At 46.2% G+C, this 23,198-nt stretch overlaps 1 protein-coding gene across 2 annotated transcripts in view; it reads left to right on the forward strand.

Annotated features, from left to right (window-relative positions):
* The window catches only part of TMEM167A (transmembrane protein 167A), a 126,806-nt gene that overhangs the window by 96,327 nt on the left and 7,281 nt on the right, over window positions 1-23,198 (forward strand). For both annotated transcript variants that reach the window (XM_029573893.1, XM_029573886.1), the window contains exon 3: window positions 1,953-1,987. In XM_029573893.1, coding sequence (XP_029429753.1) covers window positions 1,953-1,987 — 35 coding nt within the window. The remainder of the gene's footprint in view (window positions 1-1,952; window positions 1,988-23,198) is intronic.

Below are 23,198 nucleotides of genomic sequence, written 5' to 3' on the forward strand. Positions count from 1 at the left end.
CCCACGCGTGGGTACAGGCCCTCGGCCGCCGAGCTGTGCACCTTGGAGATGAAGGCCGACTGGCCGCCGGCGTCCTGCGACGAGGAGGTGGAGGCGGCGGCCACCCCGCCACCCGCCGTGTTGGAGAAGAGGCCGCCGTGGTCGCTGCTGAAGGCTGACAACGTGGGCGAGGTGGAGGCCAGGCAGAAGGCGCTGTTGGCGGCGCCCGTCGCGCCCCCGGCCAGTCCGCTGGAGGCCCGGCTGCTGGCCACGGAGAAGCCCCCCCAAGCTGGAGCCCATGTTGCAGCTGGACGTGGAGCGTTTCCAGGGGACTCGTGGAGCGTTTCCAGGGGACGTCCGTGACCTCAGACGTCCAGCCGGGCGCTCAGGTCACGGCGTGCTTTCATGCGCCTTCGCTGCCTTGAGCGCCCAAATTGGGCGTACAGGCGGGTGCTCGCACGCCTGTACGTCCAATTTGGGTGCTTTGTTGCGCTCCCTGCCGCCGATCGCCGGCCGCTGGTGCTTGCCAGGAGGCAGGGTAGCTGCGGTGCGCACCTCAGGAGGAGGGGAGAGAGGACTGGGGCTGCTCCGGAGCTGTCAGCGCGCCCGCACGGGAGACCGGCACCCATGGACGCCCTTCTGCTGCTGCTGCTGGGGGCTTGCGTGGCCGCGGCCAGGGCAGGTGAGCGGAGGCTGGGGGAAAGTTTGCCTGTGAAATTTTGTCTCTCTCTTGCCCGTCCGAAGGAGGCGGAAAATCGGAGCTGCGCACACAGGTGCTTTGTTGCGCTCCCTGCCGCCGATCGCCGGCCGCTGGGGCTTGCCTGTCGCTTGTCAAGCTGGCAATGCCCGAGCGTAATACAGAAATGATTTTCGCCCTGCGCCTCACTTTATTTTTTGTAATACTTTTTCCCCCTTGTGCGAGAAGCATTTTTTTCTGTGGATTGGGTTGGTTTGGGACTGAGTGGCTAAGTTCACCACACTAACGCCAGGGTCAGGGTAGGCGGTAAATTTGCAGGTTAAAGACGCGGCAAAATAGCTGGTTAAAAAGGCGATAATCTGGGCACACGTTACTGTATCGGAGGGAATAGCTAATCCGAACATTAACATATCATGTACATGCCGCGGGCGGAAAGGGATACGCGTCGATTTCAAGAAGTGGTACGGACGCGTAAAACCGGATACTGAATCGCGGGTTAGACATACGCGTCCAAATTGTGCATGCAAAGCGGGTTAGAAACAGGGTAACCGCGGCTGCGCTTTACTGTATTGGCCTGTTAGTTTGGGATTTAGCCAAACCACAGATTTTGGAATTCTTGTTGCCCTGAATGCCCCGAAGCTATCCAGCTAAGCAATTAGCTAGATAAAATTTATCCAGATAACTTAGAGGTGGTTTAGGGCAATCTGGACTTTTCTAGCTAATTTACCTAGATAAATTTTGTCAACCCATGAGGCAGTCCTATAGTTAGCCAGATGACACTTACCAGCTAAGTTTAAGATTCAGCAGTGCATCCTCAGCACTGAATATCCTGTATAAGTTAGCCGGATAATGTTAGCCAGCAGGTTTTGCTGAACTCCTCCGCGGCTGAATATCTGGCTTATATGTGTGCATTTTTTCCACTATATTTAAGGGCAAAAAATAAACTACTACAGGTAAAAGTGATGGCTTATTGGACTTGTTCTGCTCAGCTATTCTGAAATACATTTAGATAAAGCTTAGAGAAGTTAAAAACTGGCAACTTGCTTGTTGAAACTACCTAGACATTCTTCCAGGTAACATCCATATCTCACAGTGAAAAACATTCCTCATTTCTTAGTGGTCAGTAGAACATGCATCATTGGGCTTCTGGTCTAGAAACTTTTTAGGTTCAAATTTTGAGCATATTATGCATGTCTAAATTTCCTTTTACATGTTTTCTTACTATGTGTTTGTGCGCAGAAACTGATTGCAGACATTTTTGTTTCTTCCTTTACAGAGTACTGGGCATATTTTGGAAGTGTGCCAGGATTGGTAAGTAGGTTTGGGGTTTTTTATTCCCATTTTTCAGTTTTGCAATTCATAGTCTCTATACAAGAGGGATATATAGTAACATAATGATGTCAGAAAAAAGACCAAATTTTCCATTCAGTCTGCCCAGCAAGTTTTTTTTTAATGGTAGTAACTGCTACTCCGTGCCATTTACCCCAAAGCCTTATATTAAGGGTAGTAGTAATTACAGTCAAAATAAAGCAACTGTCAAACCCCTAACAAAATTATTGCTAGCAACATTTTTACAGGCTGAACAGCCTTCTTGATAATTGAGACAATGCTGCTTAAATGTACTTTGCTTTTGGACTTGGCCATAGAAGCAGTCCTGTGCTTTTTCTCTAATGTCTGTGTATTAGTATCTGGAACATAAAAGTTGGGGCCCAGCATTGGTTGTCATCTGACTACGATCACACACATGCACAAATAAACACGAGTACACGTCAAAAAACCCAAGGCTAGTTGGTTAAGGGCAATAATCCGCATACCTTAAGGGTAGTAGCTGCTCCTCCATGCAGTTACCCCATGCACCCTTTTCTTTTTTTCCAACCTCTAGCCTTTAGGGATCCACAGTGTTTATCCCATCCCCTTTGGAATTCATTTACTATTTTTGTACTTACCACCACTTCTGAAAGGATATTCCAGGCATCCACCACCCTCTCCATGAAGAAAGATTTCATGATGTTGGTTCTGAGTCATACCCACCTAGAGTTTCATTTCGTGATCCCTAGTTCTACAGTTTTCTTTCCAAAGGAAAGGAACTGCTGTGTTCTTTTACCTCATGTGATATATGCTCGTTCTTTCTAAATTGATTGTAAAGCTTGTTGCTAAATTATGTTTGTTGTAAATCGAGGTGATGTTTGGAACGTGCCGCGGTATATAAAAACCTTTAAATAAATAACTAAATAAATAAATGTGCATTATTAAAACCTTCCAGATTAATACTTACGTCCTTCAGCCTCTCCTCAGAAGTCTTCTGATACAGACCCCGCACCATTTTGGTTGCCCTTCTCTGGACCCCCTCCATCTTGTCTCTATACTTCTTGAAATACGGGCTCCAGAAATGAACAAAGTACTTCAGATGAGGCCTCACCAAGGACCTATTCAAGGGCATTATCACTTCCCTTTTATTACTGGTTATTCCTCTCTATGCAGCCCAGCAATCTTCTAGCTTTAGCTATTGTCTTGTCACATTTCTTTACTATCTTCAGATCACCAGACACTATTACCCAAAGAACTGTCTACCAGTCTGTGCACATTAGTCTTTAACACTCACTCCCTATCCTGTTTAGGATGACCGCACCCCACATGAATGACTCTGTACTTCTTGGCATTGAATTCCAGCTGCTAAACCTTTGACATTTCGTCAAGCATTCTAAAATCACTTTATGTTCTCTCTACTCCTTCAGGCGTATCCACTCTGTTACAGACCTTAGTATCATCTGCAAACAGAGAAACTTTCCCTTCTTTCCCTTCCACAATGTCACTCACAAAAATGTTGAACAGCACCAATCCCAAAACAGATCCTTCTGGCACTTCATTTAACATTGGTCTCTCTTCAGAGAAAGTTCCATTTCCCATTTCCCACTGTCTCCTGTCAGTCTACCAGGTTTGTAATCCACTCCTGGACACTCACTCCCAAGCTTCTTATTTCGTTTATGAGCCTTCTATGCAGGACTGAAAAGTTTTGCTGAAATCCAAGAAAATCACATCGAATGCTCTTCCTTGATCCAATTCTCTAATCACCCAATCCAAAAAATCAAACATATTTATCTGACAGTACCTTCCCCTGGTGAATCCATGCTGCCTCAGGTCTAGCAACCCCACCGGATTATAGATAGTTCAGTATCCCTTCCTTCAGAAGAGTCTCCATTAATTTTCCCACCACCAAGGTGAGGTTAACAGGCCTGTAGTTTCCAGTCTCCTCTCTACTAACACAGCGGAACAACAACTGCTCTTCTCCAATCTTGCAGCCCTACTCTCATTTCCAGGGATCTATTGAACAGGTCTTTCAGCTGACCTGCCTGCACATCTCTGAGCGCCCTTAGTATCCTGGGATATACCTCATGCGACCCCCTTGACTTTGACAAACTTTCAGTTTTCTAAGCTTTTCCCATACATTCTCTTCTACAAACGGAATTGCATCTATCTTACGCCCATCTATGATCTTGTCAATAAATAAGTTGAATTTAAGTATAGCATCAAAGCAGGTTACATTTACTTTCTTTATTGACCTCCCCCTCATATCTTCTATTTTTTTTTTGTTTATGCATTTTAACAAACATTTACAAGATTATTCTTGTAGGAAAATACAGAGAATATTTTAAATACAATCAAAAAGAAACATATATTCCACAATAACAAAATATTCTCTAAATTAAGTCCTCAGAATATGGTGGGGTGGGAAACACAACTTCAAGAAAAGCTGTTTTACTTACTGAGGTAATTTAACACACTGACTACAAAGAGCTAATAATTTCTATGAGGGACTTAAAGCAGTACTGTTCCCTATGGGTGTTAATGGGGTTTTCCCAATGAGAAATTGAGTCAGTTGTGGGGGCTTGAAAAAGATATAAGTATTATTTGCATATTTGATAATGCATTTGCCAGGATTCATATCTTGTATTATGTATATAATATGATGCCATATATAATACTGCATATGTAGCATATTATTTGTCAGAATTTCAATTGCTGAAGGAAGACAAATCAGAACAGCTTTTTCCCCATATCCTCATTATGGAAAGATTATTGATACTTTTAGTTTTTTAACTTTTTACATAAATTTCAGCAGCAAAACATGAAAATGCTTCTCTTTTCTCCGAGGAAAAGCAGGATGACAGTCCTCACACATTGGTGACATCGGATGGAGCCCAGCATAGAAAACTTATGTCAAAGTTTCTAGAATTTAACCGAGACTCACTGAGCATGCTCACGCATGCAATATACGACCCATCCACTCGGGGTTCCCTTCATTCTCTTTTTTTGCATGGAGCCTGTTGTTGCACAGTCAGATGAGAGCCTCACATTGCCAACTTTTTGGCCTACTTTTCTTAAAGCATGTTTTTTCACTTAAATATTTTTTGCTTTCTCATTCATTTGACACAAGATCCCCCCAGTTCTCACTTTAGCATCCTAGATAGGTTTTTCAAAATTTATCGGTGTTGCTTTTGCTATCGATCCCCCAGGGCCATCGACAGCCGCCACCATCGATTTTGATCATGCATCCCTTTTATTTTGTGATAACATGTCCACTTCAGGTTTCAAGCAGTGTCCCAGGTGTAAGAAGATAATGTCTTTCATGGACCCCATGATAGATGTGTCTTCTGCCTTGGGTCTTCGCACATCTTTGGTTACAGCAGGTACGCCAGGATGACCCTGAAGAGACGTGAGATCTGGCTCAATAATTTTGAGTGCCTCTTTGAGCCAAAGAAGACAGATGCACTGGCATTGATGGACACCGAGTCATCGACATCAGTGGGGTCACCAGTTCCATCGAGGTTGTCTGCTGAGGACGATGCTAGCCATCATTGGGCTCCTTCACGTAGAGGATGTCGGGTTCAATGGCCTCGGCACCGGGGAAGGACTGATCCGAGCATTGAGGGAAGCCAAGGAAGCATCGGCATCGGTCCCCATCAATGCACAATGCCGGACACAGGGATGCATGAGCTTCTGCTGCGATGTCCCTGAAGCGACCCGTGGTGAGGAGAGCCAGTCATCCATCGATGCCGTGGGTGCACCACAGACTCCATCGGTCCCGATGCCAGCCTTCAATCCTCTTCTCTGTTCCGAAAAGGATCTGGCTCACCTTCTGTATGTCAGCCTGTTACAGCATCTGCAATGTTCGAGGAGGAATTGGAGAGGTGTGTGCTGTTGGCTGTCGAGAAGGCAATGTGAAGCCTCAGCATAGCAGCACAGATGGCACTGACACCAGCCCTGTCACTTCTCGAGCCACTGCTAGAATCCCAGCACGTGCTTATCAGCATGTTACAGACTCAGCTGTCGTCTGTTCCTGGTATGGCATTGATGCCTTGCAGGGCACTGTCGCCGCCACCTGCTGATCCAGTTGTCCCCAGTTTCTCTGAGGAGGAAGCGCCCCCCCCCCCTTTGACACTGGGGCCCAGACCAATACAACCAGTTCCATCATTGCCTCCACTGCTGGTCAGGGGCAGAGCGCCTATGGTCTCATCACCTGTCGATGACAGTGGAGACGAGGGTACCTATGATCCCTCGGGGGATGACTCCTCTGTGGTTTCTGATGATACTTTAGATGGTCTATCCTCAGATCCATCTCCACCAGAGGATCGAAGGAAGACCCCGCTGGAGGACCTCTCCTTCGCAAGATTTGTTCGGATAGTGGCAGAGGCCATCCCATTTCAATTGATGACTGAAGAAGATTCCAGGCACAAAATGCTAGATATCCTCCAGTATGTGGAGCCTCCCAAAGAGATTGTGGCAGTCCCAGTGTATGAGATCCTTGTGGAGTTGCTGCTGAGGATGAGGGTACACTCTCTCATAATGTCTCCTCTGAATAGGAAGGCAGATGCAAATTATCTCGTCGAAAAGGCTCTCAGATTCGACAAGCATCATCTGCCTCACCATTCGGTAATCATCGAATCTTCTGTCAAGAAGGCCAAGCGCTCTCGTACCCATTCCTCCGCTCCAGGCCTTAGTGACTTATCTACCTTACACTAAGTTTTCTCATGATAGTGCCTGCCTAAGGTGGTGTTGGACTTGCATCTTAACCAGTCCATCAACCTGCCAACATTCTTTCATAGGCCCCATTCGCATCCAGACAAAGAAGCCTTACACAGTTTGGACTGCAAAAATGTATTGGCCTTCTATCTGGAGTGGACAGAATCCCATAGACAATCCATCCAACTTTTTGTTTCTTTTAATAGGAATAAGTTGGGTATCACTGTTGTTAGGCAGACACTTTCCATTTAGCTAGCAGAATACATCTTCTTCTGCTATGCCCAGGCAGGACCATCTTGGGGGTTATGTCAAGGCTCACTTTGTTCGAGCCATGGCAGCGTTGGTAGCCCACTTGTGAGCAATTCCCATGGAGGAAATTTGCAGAGCTGCGACGTGGAGTTCTCTCCACTCATTCACGTCGCATTATTGTTTGGATAAGGATGGTTGATGCAACAGTAGGTTTGGTAAATCTGTCCTTCGGAACTTGTTTGAGGTGTAGAACCCAACTGCGTTCCTGCCTAGGGCCCGTTATTTTTGTTCAGAGTACCCTCCCCTCTCCGTATTGGTTGTTGTGCCCGTTGGCACTTATTGTGTATTTTATTGGTTGAATTTTATGTTGGAGTAGCTTGTAGCTAAGGATTCACCCATGTGTGAGGACTGCTGTTCAACTTGTCCTCAGAGAAAGCAGAGTTACTTACCTGTAACAGGTGTTCATGGACAGCAGAATATCGGTCCTCATGAAACCCGCTCGCCACCCCGATGAGCTTGGTTTTCACTACATAGGGTTTTTTCTCCTTTATTATTTTATTCTCCTGAATCATATATGATATGACTGAGAGTATCCCACGTGGACATGTGGTATATTATATGGGTGAGCATGCTGTTATTGTTTGTAAGGTTTTGGGTGGACCCTTGGACACTGTGGCTGCTGACTACGCCCATGGGGGGGGGGGGGGGGGAAAGTCCCATGAGGGGCCACAGGTCAGGCTCAGCTTAGGACACACAACACAGGTAGATCTTTTATTAACAGTATTGAGGAGCCACCAGAGGTGGCAGTAGTGAGCAGAGATGAAGCCCGGCTGGCTTGTAGTCCCTCAGGGCTCTGGAACAGCGATCCTACAATGGCTGTGCTGTAGTGAAGAGAAACTGAGATAGTGAGTACAATGAAGTATATGCAGGGTTCTGGAATAGAGCCTCGTTGGTTGAGTACTCACGCAGCAGTTTCTCTCGGTAGGCAACACGAGCTGAAGTAAAGGCAGGCCCTTGAGGAGCGAGTACCTGGTTCCAGGGAACAGCTCTGAGAGAAGTAGATGATAACTCACTGATGATGTAGGCAGCGGTATCTTCCAGGCAGAAGTGAAGTCCAGGCAGCGAGTCTGGGAACATGGGCCCTCGAGGAGCGAGTACCAGTTCCAGACAGCGACCTGAAAGAGAAGAGAGGCCCCCGAGGAGCGGGTACCCCAAATAGAGTAAGTCCAATAATGGAGAGGCAGAGTAGCTAGGTACGGAGAGCGAATCCTATCCGTAAGGAGTTCACCAGTACGAATACCTGTTGCTAACTCAATTAGCTAGCAGTAGTGTAGGCTTTTTGTATCCGGGATGCGTGACATCATCACAGGGGGACACCCCTGAGGTTCGCGCCAAAGAAGGTATTTGAAGCAGGGCCGTGGCGTGCGCCCTAAGGCAGCTGGACAGCATGGCGGGAGGCAGCGCCCAAGCTGGACCGGGGACGCCGGAAAGGACGGCAGGCAGACACCGCGGCAGCCAAACGTCCGTCAACTGCGGGAGGAGTCGCCAGAGAGGCAAGGAGGGCGGAGTGGAGACGTCGGACAGCGACAGTCGTAACACATGCTTAAGGGTAAATTTTAAAAGGGGCGCACGGGCATCCATGTACACCCGTTTCCCAGTGTGCACACATGAACGTGCCTGATTTTATATCTGCGCACGCATGTATGGGTGGTTGCTGACTTGCGCACGCAAGGGGGGGGGGGATTTTAGTTAGAAGCACACAGCAACACAATTGGGCCTTCCCCCTACCTCTCCCAAGCAGCTGTAAGTTCCATGCGAGGGCTTCACTGTGACGGCATCTAATGGCGCTATCCTGGCCCACCCACACCCCACCCAGATCCCATCCCTGGCCTTCCCCTTTTTTGAAACCCAGCTCTTCCGTGCGTACCAGAAGATATGCGCGCAGCCCAGCCATGCAAATATCTCCCAGTATTGGTGGACGCTGGGGTTTAAAAATTAGCCTGTTAATGAGGCCCAGTCAAAGTTTAGAAGCTTTAACATAAGTTTTCCTTGCCGAGCTCCATCTGATAATGTCACCCATAAGTGAGGACTGAGATCCTGCTGTCCTTGGAAAACACATGTTACAGGTAAACAACTCTGCTTTCTCCATTTCCCTCAAAAATACTACCTACAGATTTTGATATTGTGTAGTTTCTAATACTAAATGATGTCATTACCTTACTGGTTAGCTGTTGAACTTAATTATGCAAGGTAGTTCATGCTGGAGTGATTTTTTTTTTTTTTTTTTAAAGAACAAAACCTCTAAATACATACTATTTACTTCTCAGTCTAGATTTTAAATAAGCCTCCGTTATGTTGCATTCAAACCATACATTTTCTTTCTTTACTTGCCAATACTTATGTAGTTTTTTATACATTTTAAAGTACTGGTAGTTTGAAGTTATGAACCAGACATTTGCGGATTGTATTGCCTTAATTGCTGTATAGTTTTGTCCTATATGTACATCTTAATGATTTTGTGTGTTTTTAAGTACCTTGCTTAGTGCTTTATGCATAAGCGGGTTATCTACTAGATAAATGAAGCTTGACCGACGTGCCGCAAATGCTCAGTAGAGAGCAACTCTATCGCGCATGCGCGGACAGCACGTCGGTCAGAGCTTGCCTGTAACAAAAATGGTGCGGGCAGTAGCAGCGACGGCGGCGAGGTGCAGTAGCGGCGGCAGCGAGGAGCAGTAGCAGCGGCGAGCGCGAGGGAGGGAAGGACCTCCCCCGGAGATCTTCCTTCTGCGCCATCCGAAGGGGTTGTGAATGAGCTGAGAGAGGGGGAGTGACTGAGGAGAGGGGGAGAGAGTGAGGGGGGAGAGTGAGGGGAGGGTGAGGGAGAATGAGGGGAGGGAGGGAAGAATGAAGGGTAAGGAAATGGACTGAAAAAAAAATGGTAATGTAGCCCGTTGTTACGGGCTTAACGGCTAGTAAATAAATAAATGAAAATGAAATGGATGATGCAATTCTGTTTGTGACTTTAGGGGCTGGAAATTATCCCCAGTTGGTGAAAGCTACATTTTCTGACCCTAGCCTTGCAGCAACAATGTGCAGCTCTGCTTCAGATCCTGTTGGGAAAGGGGTGTGCTTTTGGGGTGTTTCAACCTCCAGCATCTCCAAGTACTGAATATTTGTAGACAAAAGATGATTTTCATAAATTAGAAGACTTTTAATATTCTGCAGTTGGCATGACATCTGTCTTTGTGATAACATAGCTAGGCTCGTGTACATACCCTTGGCATCACTTCACGCTTCTAGATGACTTAGTGTACCCCCCCAACAGAAAAAAAAACCAGAAACCAGGAAGATTATCATAATTACCTGGAATCGGTGACACCACTTGACAAACTGTGGGACTGAATATTTCTATGTTTTCAATACTCTATTCTGGCCTTTTTAAAGTACTCCTGATTACTATAAATACTTGTTAGATGATTCAGACTACCTTCTAGCGCGCACATACACAATATGTGTCATATCTATGTGGTAAGAATAATAACCAGGCTTAAAATAGCATTCATTCATAGGCAGAGCAACCTTGGGTTTCCTGAAGTGCCATCATTGGTAGTGGGCTTCCAGAGATCATTGTGCAATTTAATTCCTTTTCAGTGCACAGCATGGTGTGTGTGTATAAATGCTATATGCATCAGAAGGTAGCCTTAAATGGCAGGTTTCATTCTGCATCAGTATCCGTAGTACCTTTCTATTCTGATAAATTTCCTGTTTCTACATGCAGAAGAAATTAACTTAGTCTTGAAATGCACATCTTAGATTTTTTTGCTTGATTTTATCATGTTTATCCATATATCCAAAATGCCCTTTCTTTTATGGTCACTCTGCAAGAATGTTTGTTTAGTTCACCTTTATTTACTGAAGTTCTGGCTACTGTGTTCCAAAAAGATAATTCTGCCAGCCTTTACCTTTTTTACTTGCATAAAATGGTGTGGTTCATGCCACACGTTTTTAGAATTTTATATCCTACCACATGCTGCAAAATTTTTTTTTAATAAAATGAACAGAACCATGATCCAAACAAAATTTGTAATATTTAGAGTTTTAAGAGTAGTTAATTTGAAACAGATATGAAACTGAACTGAACATGTTTTATTTGCTTGTTTTTTGTGGTCTAGTTTTGTTTAATGCAAAAGTATTTTCTTCCCTTGCCAGGCATTCTTATATGTAGGAGATGTCACTAAAGGGTTTTTATGTTCTCTATAATATATATATTTATTTATTTACTTTATTTAACACTTTTCTATACCGACCATATATATATATATGTGTGTGTATATATTCAGTGCTACACTTTTTTCTCTCACAGTGTAAGCTCTTTTTCTTTGTACAATTGTTATTAATCAGATTATCCAGAAAGTATATATTTTGTGGCACTGTATCAATAGCTTGTTACACTTAATTCCCATGATTTGAATCCACATTTGGTACAAATTCTGTAATAGTTTATCCACTGTGTAAAGTATCCCAAAACAACTTTTAATTTCTGTGGTCAGAAAATGTTGTTAGTTCTCTGGTAGGTCATCTGCAAGTATAAGAAAACTAAGAAAGCATAGAAATTTGAATCCATAAAATGTTTGGAGAACATAAAATGTTTGTTCATTTTCTTCTGCCCTTGTCAGTGAATAGAGGGGCAATAATTCAGCTAGAAAGTCACCAGTGAATTATGGCAGATCGCCTTCATCAGTGAGCTGAAAGAATCCTCCCTAATTCTAATAAGCCAAAGGGACATGTTTCTGTTTTAGGTTTATACATTTAAAGTTCAACTGACAAATGAGAAGCCCTCCCTGTCTAACTTAACTGGAATGTAATTTCTCATAAAATCATTTTTATATAACCTATTTTCTTCTAGGACTTGCAGGATGGCAGTCCTCACACATGGGTGACATCATCAGATGGAGCACGGCATGGAAAACCTCTGTCAAAGTTTCTAGAAACTTTGGCTGGCACACTGAGCATGCCCAGCATGCCACTATCCCTACGTCCATGCGGGGTCTCTCTTCAGTCTTCTCTTTCCGTGGAGCTATTATCTCGCAGAGGTGGAGCTCGTGCTCTTTAGTCAGAAAACTTGTCTTTTTTTTTTTCACAAAATTTTTCTCTCTTCGTATATTTTTTCCTGCGCTGGGTCTCTCTTCGGTCCTCTCGGGTTCTTCTCGGTCAGTGAATACTTTTTTCTTCTCCCATATCCACCGGTCGTCGTGCCCTCACGATCTCTGTGTACCTCATGGATGCCTCGAACTTCGCCAGTGCCCCCGGCCTATGTCCCTGACGGATCCACATGAACTGTGCATCCTTTGCCTGTGGGCATCGCATGATGTCCGCGGCTGCGAATTGTGTGCCCAGAAGATCCCAAAGGGCCATCGGGCCAGTCTGGATAAAATGGAGAAGGTATTTGGCTCGGGCATGTCCAAGCCCTCTACGCTGGCGTTAGCGCCCTCGATGCCTAGGGACCGAGGGGAATCGATTGCCCCTGGTCACCACCCCTCTCCTGAAGTTCTCTGGGCAGGGGAGCTCCAGGGATCGGCCGGTCTCTGTGTCCTTGAAGTCCCAGACATCTGGATCATTGTCCTCAGCACCTGGGAAAGACTGGGCCGAGCACTGTGGGAGATCCCACAAACATCGGTACCAATCCCCGTCTGAGCATGGGACCGGGCCGGTGAGGACCATGGTGCTTGTTGCCCTGCTGCATAAGCGGCCTTGACACAAGGCGGCCCCATCCTTCCTCAATGTCGTGGTCCGGGACTGTCCGCACTGATTCCGGTGCCGGACATCAACCCTCCTCGGGGCTCCGAGGAGGAGTTGAGCCCAATACTCCCTTTTCAGACTCCACTCTCGTCGGAGGCCTTTGAGGCGGAGTTGGAGCGTCGGGTATGCCTGGCGGTGGAGCGCGGTTTGCGCGAACGGGAGCCGGTGGCCCCACCACTGATAGTGGTGCCTTCCCCGATTCCAGTGCCTTCGCCAACACCTTCGAGGCCAGCTCCTGCACTGATGCCGGCACCTGTACTGATGCCGACTGCGATGACTGGACTGGAACCATTGGACAGCCTCGACGCCATCCTCTGTGTCCTCCCAATGCAGTTGATGCCAGTGCCTTGCAAACCTTCAGTCTCCCGTAGGACTCAAAAGCGCAAGGCATCCGAGTTGGACCTTGTCGGGGACTCCTCGGCTGATGAGAAGTCAGTGCCATCTGCACCTCGAGGTCCCTTGGCACCATGCTCGGCAACCCTGGGGCCAGGGCCCAGCCCTCTGGTCCCATGATTCCCCTGAGCCTTCCGGCACCTGCACCTAAGGCCATACCCAGGGCTCCATGCTCCTCCTCTCCAGGTGATCTCAAAGAGCCCAAGGACCCATAAGACCCCTGGGGCCTTTTGTTGGATCCTTCCCCTTCTGAGGAACAGCAGCGTTCCCCACCAGAGGACTTAACCTTTGCTGGGTTCGTCCATGCGATGGCCTAGGCTATCCCCTTTCTACTTATGACGGAAGAGGATGCCCACCATAAAATGCTTGAGATCCTTCAGTTTGTCGACGCCCCGAAGGAAGTTGTAGCGGTGCCGGTACATGAAATCTTCCAGGATCTGCTTCTCCGGTTATTGGATCACCCTCTCTGTCGCCCCGGTTAACCGGAAGGCGGATGGGGTGTATCTAGTACAGCAGACTGTAGGCTTTGAAAAGCGTTGGCTCCCCCACCAGTCGGTGATGGTTGAGTTGGTCCTCATGAAGGCAAAGTGGTCAAAAACCCATGCGTCAGCCCCTCCAGGTAAAGACAACCGAGCATGGGACGCCATGGGGCAGAGGGTGTATCAGGGATCCATGCTAATAGCCCAGATTGCCTCCTATCTCGTATACATGACTCAGTAAACCCTCAACCTCTGAAAACAAGTCCCAGGAGGTGGCAGACAGTCTGGCACAGCTGCTCCAGGAAACCCTCATGGCCCTCGTCCAGAAGGGTCTTGAATGTGGTAAGCGCGAGGTGCATGCTACCTATGATGTCTTTGAGATGACAGGGCGTGTAGCGACAGGTATTTCTGCCCGTTGTCTGGCCTGGCTTAGGGCCTTGGACCTTCGTACTGAGGTTCAGGACTGGCTGGCAGACTTCCCTTGCACCGGGGATAGACTTTTCGGTGACAAGGTGAAGGAGGCGGTCGCACAGTTAAAGTATGACCCTGAGACCCTCCAGCACTTGTCTGCCAGGCCCTTGACCTCACTGGTCTCTTCCAAGCGGTTCCTCCATCCGGGACCAAGGAGACCTTTCTATAAGCCTAGAAAGTACTTCCCTCCGGCCCCCCGCTCCAGGTCGCAGCAAGTGAGCACCAGGGGCAGATCCCACCAGCAGTGAGACCCACGCCCACAACCAGCCCCCCACCCCCCAGGCCAGTCCCGCTATGGGATTTTGATTGACGGCGAGGGGGCGTATGCCAGTCATCTCTTCCAGTGCCAGGGAACTGACACTGCTTTTTCGCCGACCAGTAGCCAACCATGACGTTGGACCGATAGGTCCTGTCCATCATCAGGCGGGGTTATTGGCTGAATCTCATAGACACTCCACCAGACTTTCTCCCTAGCCCGCAGTGGTATCCCATCTCACATCCAGAGCTGCTTCAAGAGGAACTCTGGGCCCTTCTGCAAGCCAGGGTAGTGGAACCAGTTCCTCAGCGACAGCAGGGTCGGGGGTTTTACTCCCATTACTTTCTGATTCCAAAGAAAACAGGAGGCCTTTGACCCATTCTGGATTTGTGAATCTTGAACAGATACCTAAAAAAGGAAAAATTCAAGATGGTATCCTTGAACACCATAATTCCCCTTTTGAACCAAGGGGACTAGCTTTGCTCCCTCGACCTAAAAGATGTGTAAGCACGCATCGCGATCCTCCCAAGTCACAGGAGGTATCTTCACTTTGTGGTGGGGCTTCATTTTTAGTACCGCCTGCTCACTTTTGGCCTCGCCTCTGCACCACAGGTCTTCACAAAATGTCTCGCTGTGGTGGGGGCTTATCTGCACAAGCTCGGAGTCCAGGTGTTTCCATTCTTGGATGACTGGCTGGTGCAAAGCGACATGCAGGCTGGGGTACTGCACAGTACCATTCAGGTCCTGGAGTATCTGGGGTTTTTAATCAACTACTCAAAATCAAACTTCCGCCCCTCATCATGGCTGGCTTTCATCGGGGATGTGTCACAAGCCAAGGCCTTCCTGCCACACGACAGAGCGTGTGCACTGGCCTCCCAGGCGAGGGAAATTTAAATGAGCAGCCTGGTTTTGGCACGGTGCATGCTGCAACCTTTAGGGCACATGGCCCCAGCCGTGCATGTCATTCCCTTTGCCCGTCTCCATATGCGAAGAGCCCAGTGGTCCCTATGCTCCCAGGAAGCCACCCAGGGGCTCCAGGTCCATATCCAGATGTTCCCATCACTCAGGACCTCTCTGATTTGGTGGACGCCTCCATTCAACCTATAGCGGAGTATTCTCTTTCAAGCATCCTCGCCTCAGGTTGTGCTGACCACAGATGCGTTCCACCTGAGGTGGGGAGCCTACGTCAATGGCCTCCATTCCCAGGGTTTCTGGACTGCGCAGGAGTCACAGAGCCAAATAACCCTCTTGGAATTGAGAGCAATCCAGTACGCCCTCTGTGCCTTCTGGGATTGCTTGGCCAACAAGGTCATCCTCGTTCAGACACACAGCCAAGTGGCCATGTGGTATAATCAATAAACAGGGGGGTACCAGGTCCTTCCTCCTTTGTCAGGAGACAGTACAGATCTGGAGCTGGGCACTGGTGCAGGGGATGCTTCTCCGGGCCATGTACCTGGCGGGCGCAGAGAATGCCCTAGCAGACCAGCTAAGCTGCACCTCCCTACCTCTAGAGTGGTCCCTGAAACAGGAGGTAGCGGATCGGTTCTTCCATCTCTGGGTGATCCTGGACATGGATCTGTTCGCTTCCCCCAGCAATGCGAAGGAGCCCCGATACTGCTCTCTGACCAGGTCGGACAATGTGCCACCCACAGTCGCCTTTGGAATCCATTGAGGGACGGGCCTCCTAGATGCCTATCTGCCTCTTCCATTAGTGTTGAAGACTCTGCTGAAACTTCGCCAAGACCAAGGATCCATGATCCTTGTCGCCCTGCATTCTGCTTCTGTGGCAAATGTCCAGGCAGAACCCGATCCATTTGGGGACGGCTCCGGACTTCTCTCCCAGGATCAGGGCAGACTGTGCCATCTCAACCCCTGTGCCCTGTCCCTCACGGCATGGATGTTGAAAGGTTGATCGTGCAACCCCTGGCCTTTTCGGAGGATGTGACCAGGGTCTTGGTGGCTTCCAGGAAGCCATCCACCAGGAAGTCTTATGTATTGAAGTAGAAGAGGTTCACACATGGTGTGAACATAAAGGGTCTCAATCCCTTCTCTTGCCCCGTCTGACACCACCTGAACTATCTTCTGCAAATCTCGGAGGTGGGTCTTAAAACCAACTCCGTGCGAGTGCTCCTCAGCGCCATAGATGCGAGCATCAAAACATGGACGGTTCGCCCATCTCGGTGTAGCCTATTGTAGAGCAGTTCATGCGAGGGGTTACTTAAGCTGCAGCCTCTACTACGGTCCCTTGCAATTTCATGGGACCTGAACATGGTACTAGCCCAGCTTTTGAAACCACCGTTTGAGCCTCTGCATTCATGTATTTTCAAACATTTGACATGGAATGTGGTCTTCTTGGTTGCAGTCACATCGGCACGCATGGTCAATGAGCTGCATGCTTTAGTGACATCCACCCTGTACTAGATGCTATCATGATAGGGTGGTTCTGTATGCGTACCCCTTGTTCCTGCCCAAGGTGGTAACAGACTTCCATCTTAACCAGTCCAATGTGCTGCCTACTTTCTTTCCCCTGTCTCATGCCGGCCTGGGAGAGAGGGTGCTGCACACACTGCATTTTAAGAGGGCCCTGGCCTTCTACCTGGACGGTATGGCAGGCCACAGGCTTGTCCATCCAGCTGTTTATTTTATTTGACTCCAACCGGCTGGGCAGAGCCATTACCAAAAAGACTCTTTCCACCTGGATAGCGGACTGTATCTCTTTCTGCTATGACCAGGCGGGCCTGCACCTGGAGAGCCCCGCCATGACGCACTCTGTAAGGGCCATGGTGACCTCTGTGGCATACCTTCGTGCAGTTGGGGAGATCTGCAGAGCTGCGACACTGTGCATTATTGTCTGGACGGGGATGGCTGACGGGATAGCAGATTTGGCCAGTCTGTCCTGTGCAACCTTTTTCAGCTGTGAACCCAACTCTTCCATCGGGGGCCCCTGGTTTTTTGTTCAGGCTGTCCCCACAGTTACCACCAGCACCTCTGTTGTTGTGCCCTTTGGCACCTGGTTCGGTGTCTATTGGTTCCGCTGGTTCGGATCCAGCCTGAAGCTAGGGATTCACCCATGTGTGAGGACTACCGTCTGCTTATCCTAGGAGAAAGCGCAGTTGCTTACCTGTAACAGGTGTTCTCCTAGGACAGCAGGATGTTAGTCCTCACTAAACCCACCCGCGGAGTTGGGTTGTTCTGGTTTGTTCTTTTTTTCTTGTATCTATGTACACAACTGAAGAGAGAGACCCCGTGTGGATGCAGGGATAATGGCATGCTGGGCATGCTCAGTGTGCCAGCCAAAATTTCTAGAAACTTTGACAGACGTTTTTCCATGCCAGGCTCCATCTGATGATGTCACCCATGTGTGAGGACTAACATCCTGCTGTCCTAGGAGAACACCTGTTACAGGTAAGCAACTGCACTTTTTTGTTGATGCTTACTGAAAAGTTTTGGGGGGGGGGGGTTCAGACTATTTCTGAATGTTTTGTGAGGTTACCAACCATTCAAATTGTATTCCTTTTCCTGGTGCATTTTTCTTTGGGGAAAAAGCAATCTCATCTCAGAGTATTGAAAAGGTACCTGATGAGTATGTTTAAAATACAAGTTTGTTCCTCATAAATTTAATAACTTGAAAGTCTTTTAACTTACTAAGCTCCAAAGTTTATATCTTGACATTGCTAAAAATATCCCAGTTGATTCTATTTCATGCTCATATATAATGAGCCAATTATTGTCATTTTATTTTGCAATTTCTGCTGAATAGAATCACTTTTTTAAAATCATACTCTGGTTGCCTGTATCTGAATGCTGGTCTGAGGGTAATACATTTTGTTGTATGCCTATAATTCGACTGTCAAATTTCAGAAAACATTCAGAAAAGCTTAGAAAACATTGAAAAAGTGTATAAAGAAAGCAGTGCTTGCCTTCCGAAGGAAGTGGCAAACCACAAGTCATCCTGCCACTACCCAGTGTTAAGGAAGCATTCATTGAGATCCCTGAAAAATAGACAAAAGATTACTGAACTTTCAAGAGTTCAAATCTGTTTTCTAAAAGAAAGAATGAGTCTTACCGCAAAATAACTGCTCTTGACCTCTTTTTACACTCTGAGACTTGAGATATTAACTATGTTTGGACCAGGTTTCCCCTTGTTAAGCCTATGATGCTATAAACTCTTTTTTCCTAGGGATCAATTCACCCTGAAGATTTCTGTAGCAACTAGGCAAAGAGAGACCCAATATCAGGTTCCCTGAATATCTGCAGTTGTAAAAGAGGATATTCAGCTTCTAATCCATGTGTTTTCAAACTCTCAAAAAGTTATTCAGTAGGGTTTCAAAACAGAAATTCAAAGTTCACAGAAGACAGGGCCAACCTGTACCCCCACCCCCCTTGTTGGACTTACATTTTCCACTGCCCCCACAAATTCCTATTCATCCACCTCGGTACTTTAATTCAGCACACCAAGGCCTTTCCTTTGAATATATTTACTCTACCTCCGAGCAACTGGCTAGCCTCCCTTTTACCCACACATTACCAGTTATTTCTAGTGGAAGAAACAAAAGTATTGTAATCCCCTCTTGGTTTTGGGGCCACCCAGTCGAGGGACTACAGTAGATTGTCAGGGCTACAGTTTCTTTCTTGGATCTCCAATAGCTCTCATACATCAGATGTGTAACCCTGGAGGGGGAAGGATTAGGAATCCCTATGGCCCTTTATGCTGTGATGGGGAAATTGAACTTTTTTATTACTTTAACACAGTAACTGAATGGATGATTATTACATAAGAACGTAAGAAATTGCCATACTGGGACAGGCTGAAGGTCCATCAAGCCCAGCATCCTGTTTCCAACAGTGGTCAAGGACCCAAACATTAAATACATCCCAAGCTAAATACCAGTAATAATATTGACTATTCTCTGTCAACTTGATTAATAGCAGTTTATCTACTTCTCCAGGAACTTATCCAAAGTTGTTTTTTTTAAACCCAGCTACACTAATTGCCCTAACCATATCCTCTGGCAACAAATTCCAGAGTTTATCTTTGATTTGTTTTAAATGTGCTGCTTGCTAGTCTGAAAGACATTTACCTATTCTAGTCCTCTCATGATTTTATAGACCTCTATCATATCCCACCTCAGCTGTCTGTTCTCCAAGCTGAACAACCCTCACCTTTTTAGTCTTTCCTCATAGGGGAGCCTTTCCATCCCCGTTATCATTTTGGTCGCTCTTCTCTGTACCTTCTCTAATGCAACTATATCTTTTTTGAGATGCAGCAACCAAAATTGTACACAGTACTTTAGGTGCGGTCTCACTATGAAGTGATAAAGAGGCATTATTACATTCTCTGTTTTATTCCCTATTCTCTTCCTAATAATTCCTAACATTCTGATTGCTTTTTTGATTGCTACAGTGAGAGCTCCCAGTAATGCAGCATTGAGGTTATGATGGTGTTCAATAAAAATATACTTTACCGAAGCTTAAAAATTAGGATCCATGCCGGTATGGTAAAAATCATAAAAGCTATTGTAAAAATTATAACAAGAAAAAGTGAGTGTCTTTAGCCATCTTGCACTGCTTTCTCCTTCTAGTTGATACCTCTGTATCAATGTCTATGAACCCTTCCCTATAGAGGGTTAGGGAAGTTATCTTCTCCCTCCAGGGTAAGCTGATAGGGAAAATGGTCTCAAAATCCCCAGTCTCTTTTCACAGATTGAAAAAATTCAAACATCACAAAAACTGGTTTCCAAATCAGTCCTCAAGCCATCTGTTGTGGGGCAACACCCATCTGGTCCAGCTGCCACCCACTAAGTTACTGGTTGTGGAAAGAAACAAAAAAACCCCAAAAAAACCTCTAAAGACTCTATAACTGTCTGAAAAACACGCTTAAATCCAAAACTCTATCTCCTTAGGTACATCCACTGTGAAGAAGAAGACAGACACTCCTACTGGTCAGTCCACCTGGGGAATGGCAAATACTTTTCTGAATGTGCTTACTTCCTAAGCCCATCCCAAAAGGGGGAAAGGTAGAACAAGGAAGGAGGAATGAAAAATGCAAAAAAAAAAAAAACTTTGAGGCTATATCAGGGAAGATATATTAAACTTTTGCAGGCTGGGTTACAGTAATTTTCATTTTCTTGTCATGGAAATTCATAAGAGCTAGCCTATGACATATTGTTTTCTTTTTATTTTATCTATAGAAACATAGAAACAGACAGCAGAAAAGGACACAATTGCCAATCTCATCTGCCCAGCAGGCTCACATCCTATATAATTCACAGTCTGTCACAGTCTGGGCCTTGTAGATTACTTGGTTGAGTTGTTTCATGGTTAATTGCTTAACGTTAATATGTGTCGCATCTGTAAGTCACCCCCCTTGATTATTTGTATTTCTATAATTCCTTTTGTGCTATTAGATTTGCACTGGTATGTTACCCCTGTGTTTATTTGTTTTCCCAGACTCTCCCCCCGCCCTTTTTTTCCCCAGACTATATAGTTCATGTATTAGTTTTCTGCTGTCAGATTTTTTAACTGTATGAAGGATCCTGCCTCTAACTTGCCTCTTTCCTTATTTCACTTCTCTCGCCTCTAGGGATCCGCAGTGTTTATCCCATGCCCTTTAGAATTCCTTCACTGTCCTGGTCCTCGCCACCTCATCTGGTAGGGCGTTCCATGTGTCCGGCACCCTCTACGCGAAGAAATATTTCCTGACATTCACTCTGAAACGTCCTTCCTGGAGCTTCATTTCATGACCTCTAGTTCTCCTTTTTTCTTTCCAACAGAAGTGGTTTGTTTTTAAAATTGTTTCATCTATGCCTTTAGATATCTGAAGGTCTGTATCATATCTCCCCTGCTCCTCCTCTCCTCCAGGGTATACATATTTAGGACCTTCAACCTCACCTCTTAAGACATTTGGTGGAGACCCACCCACCATTCTGGTCACCTTTCTCTGGACCGCCTCCATCCTATCTCTGTCCCCTTTGAGATACGGTCTCTAAAACTGTACACAGTACTCCAGGTGAGGTCTCACCAAAGACCTGTACAAGGGAATTATCACCTCCTTTTTCTTACTGGATACTCCTCTTTCTATGCAGTCCAGCATTCTTCTGGCTTTGGCTATTCCTTTCTCACATTGATTTTTCATCTTCAGATTGCTAGACACTATCACCCCATGATCTCTGTCTTGCTCTGTGCACATCAACCCTTCTCCCCCCAGTGCATCAAAAGAAAAAGTAGTACAGAATATTAGGACATCGAACACCTTTATCCTTTAAGTAATATTTCTAGATGAATTCTGAGCAATAGTGTCTGTTGCTATGCCAGTTCATATGTCTTAAGATAAAAGAACATTACTTAAAGAATAAAGGTGTTCGATAAGTCCTAATATTCTGTACTACTTTTTCTTTTGATGCACTGGTACACACAAGAACAGTTGTGTAATATTAAATACAATACAAAGACAATTAAGCCTCTGATGCAGCTGAATAAGCGAAACTTTGCCAGAGTTGGGCAATTTATTTAATTACATTAATAAAAGAACTTCATTCCACGACATGCGGTCTTGTTTTTGTTTTGTTTGCCTTAGCTACACTTGATCGTCTTCCGTTTTGTTTTATTAAATTTTATCTGCCATGTTTCAGGCTACTCCTTGAATTTCCTTAAGTCTCTCTTCATTCTGTCCACACCTTCCAAGTGTCCACTCTTCATAGAAACATAGAAATGATGGCAGAAGAAGACCAAACGGCCCATCCAGTCTGCCCAGCAAGCTTTCACACTTATTTTTCTTATACTTATCTATTACTCTGACTACTGAGGTCAGGGCCCTTATTGGTAACTTTTTGGTTCTGATTTCCTTCCACCCCTGCAATTGATGTAGAGAGCAGTGCTGGAGCTGTATCAAAGTGAAGTATCAAGCCTAACTGGTTAGGGGTAGTAACTGCCGCAATATAAATCTGAAAATAAATCATCTTTTCTTCATTCCCCCTGCCATTGAAGCAGTGAGCTGCACTGTATATGTATTCAAAGTGAAGTATCAGGCTTAATTGGTTCGGGGTAGTAACCACCATAACAAGCAAGCTACTCCCACGCTTATTTGTTTACCCAGACTATGCAATTCAGTCCTTGTTGGTAGTTGTCTGAATGTAAATCATCTTATCTTCATCCCCCCCATGCCATTGAAGCAAAGATCTATGCTGGATATGCATTGAAAGTGAAGCATCAGGCTTATTTGGTTTGGGGTAGTAACCGCCGCAACAAGCAAGCTACTCCCACGCTTATTCGTGAATGCAAATCCTTTTTCTCACAATTCCTCTTGCCGTTGAAACATAGAGCAATGTTGGAGTTGTATTAACCGTGTGTATGTTTATTGAATAAGGGTATTAATCATCAGGTAGTAGCCGTCATTCCCGCAAGCCACCCCCATGCCTCTTCTCTTCATTCACATCCTCTAGACTTTATGGATCCACAGTGTTTATCCCATGCCCCTTTGAAATCCTTCACAGTTTTGGTCTTCACCACTTCCTCCAGAAGGGCGTTCCTGGCACCTACCACCCCTTCCGTGAAGAAATACTTCCTGACATTGATTCTGAGTCTTCCTCCCTGGAGTTTTAAATCGTGACCCCTGGTTCTGCTGATTTTATTTCCAACGGAAAAGGGTTGTCGTTGACTTTGGATCATTAAAACCTTTCAAGTATCTGAAAGTCTATATCATATCACCCTCATTGGTGTCATTGGTGTGAAAAGGCAGACTTTACCCTCTATTCCCTCAGCAATGTCGCTCACAAAGATATTAAATAATACCGGTCCTAACACCGAACCCTGCGGCACACCACTCAACACTGTTCTTTCTTCTGAGAAGCTTCCA

The sequence above is a fragment of the Rhinatrema bivittatum genome, chromosome 1 (genome assembly GCF_901001135.1).
Source record: "Rhinatrema bivittatum chromosome 1, aRhiBiv1.1, whole genome shotgun sequence".
In the NCBI taxonomy this organism is placed as follows: domain Eukaryota; kingdom Metazoa; phylum Chordata; class Amphibia; order Gymnophiona; family Rhinatrematidae; genus Rhinatrema; species Rhinatrema bivittatum.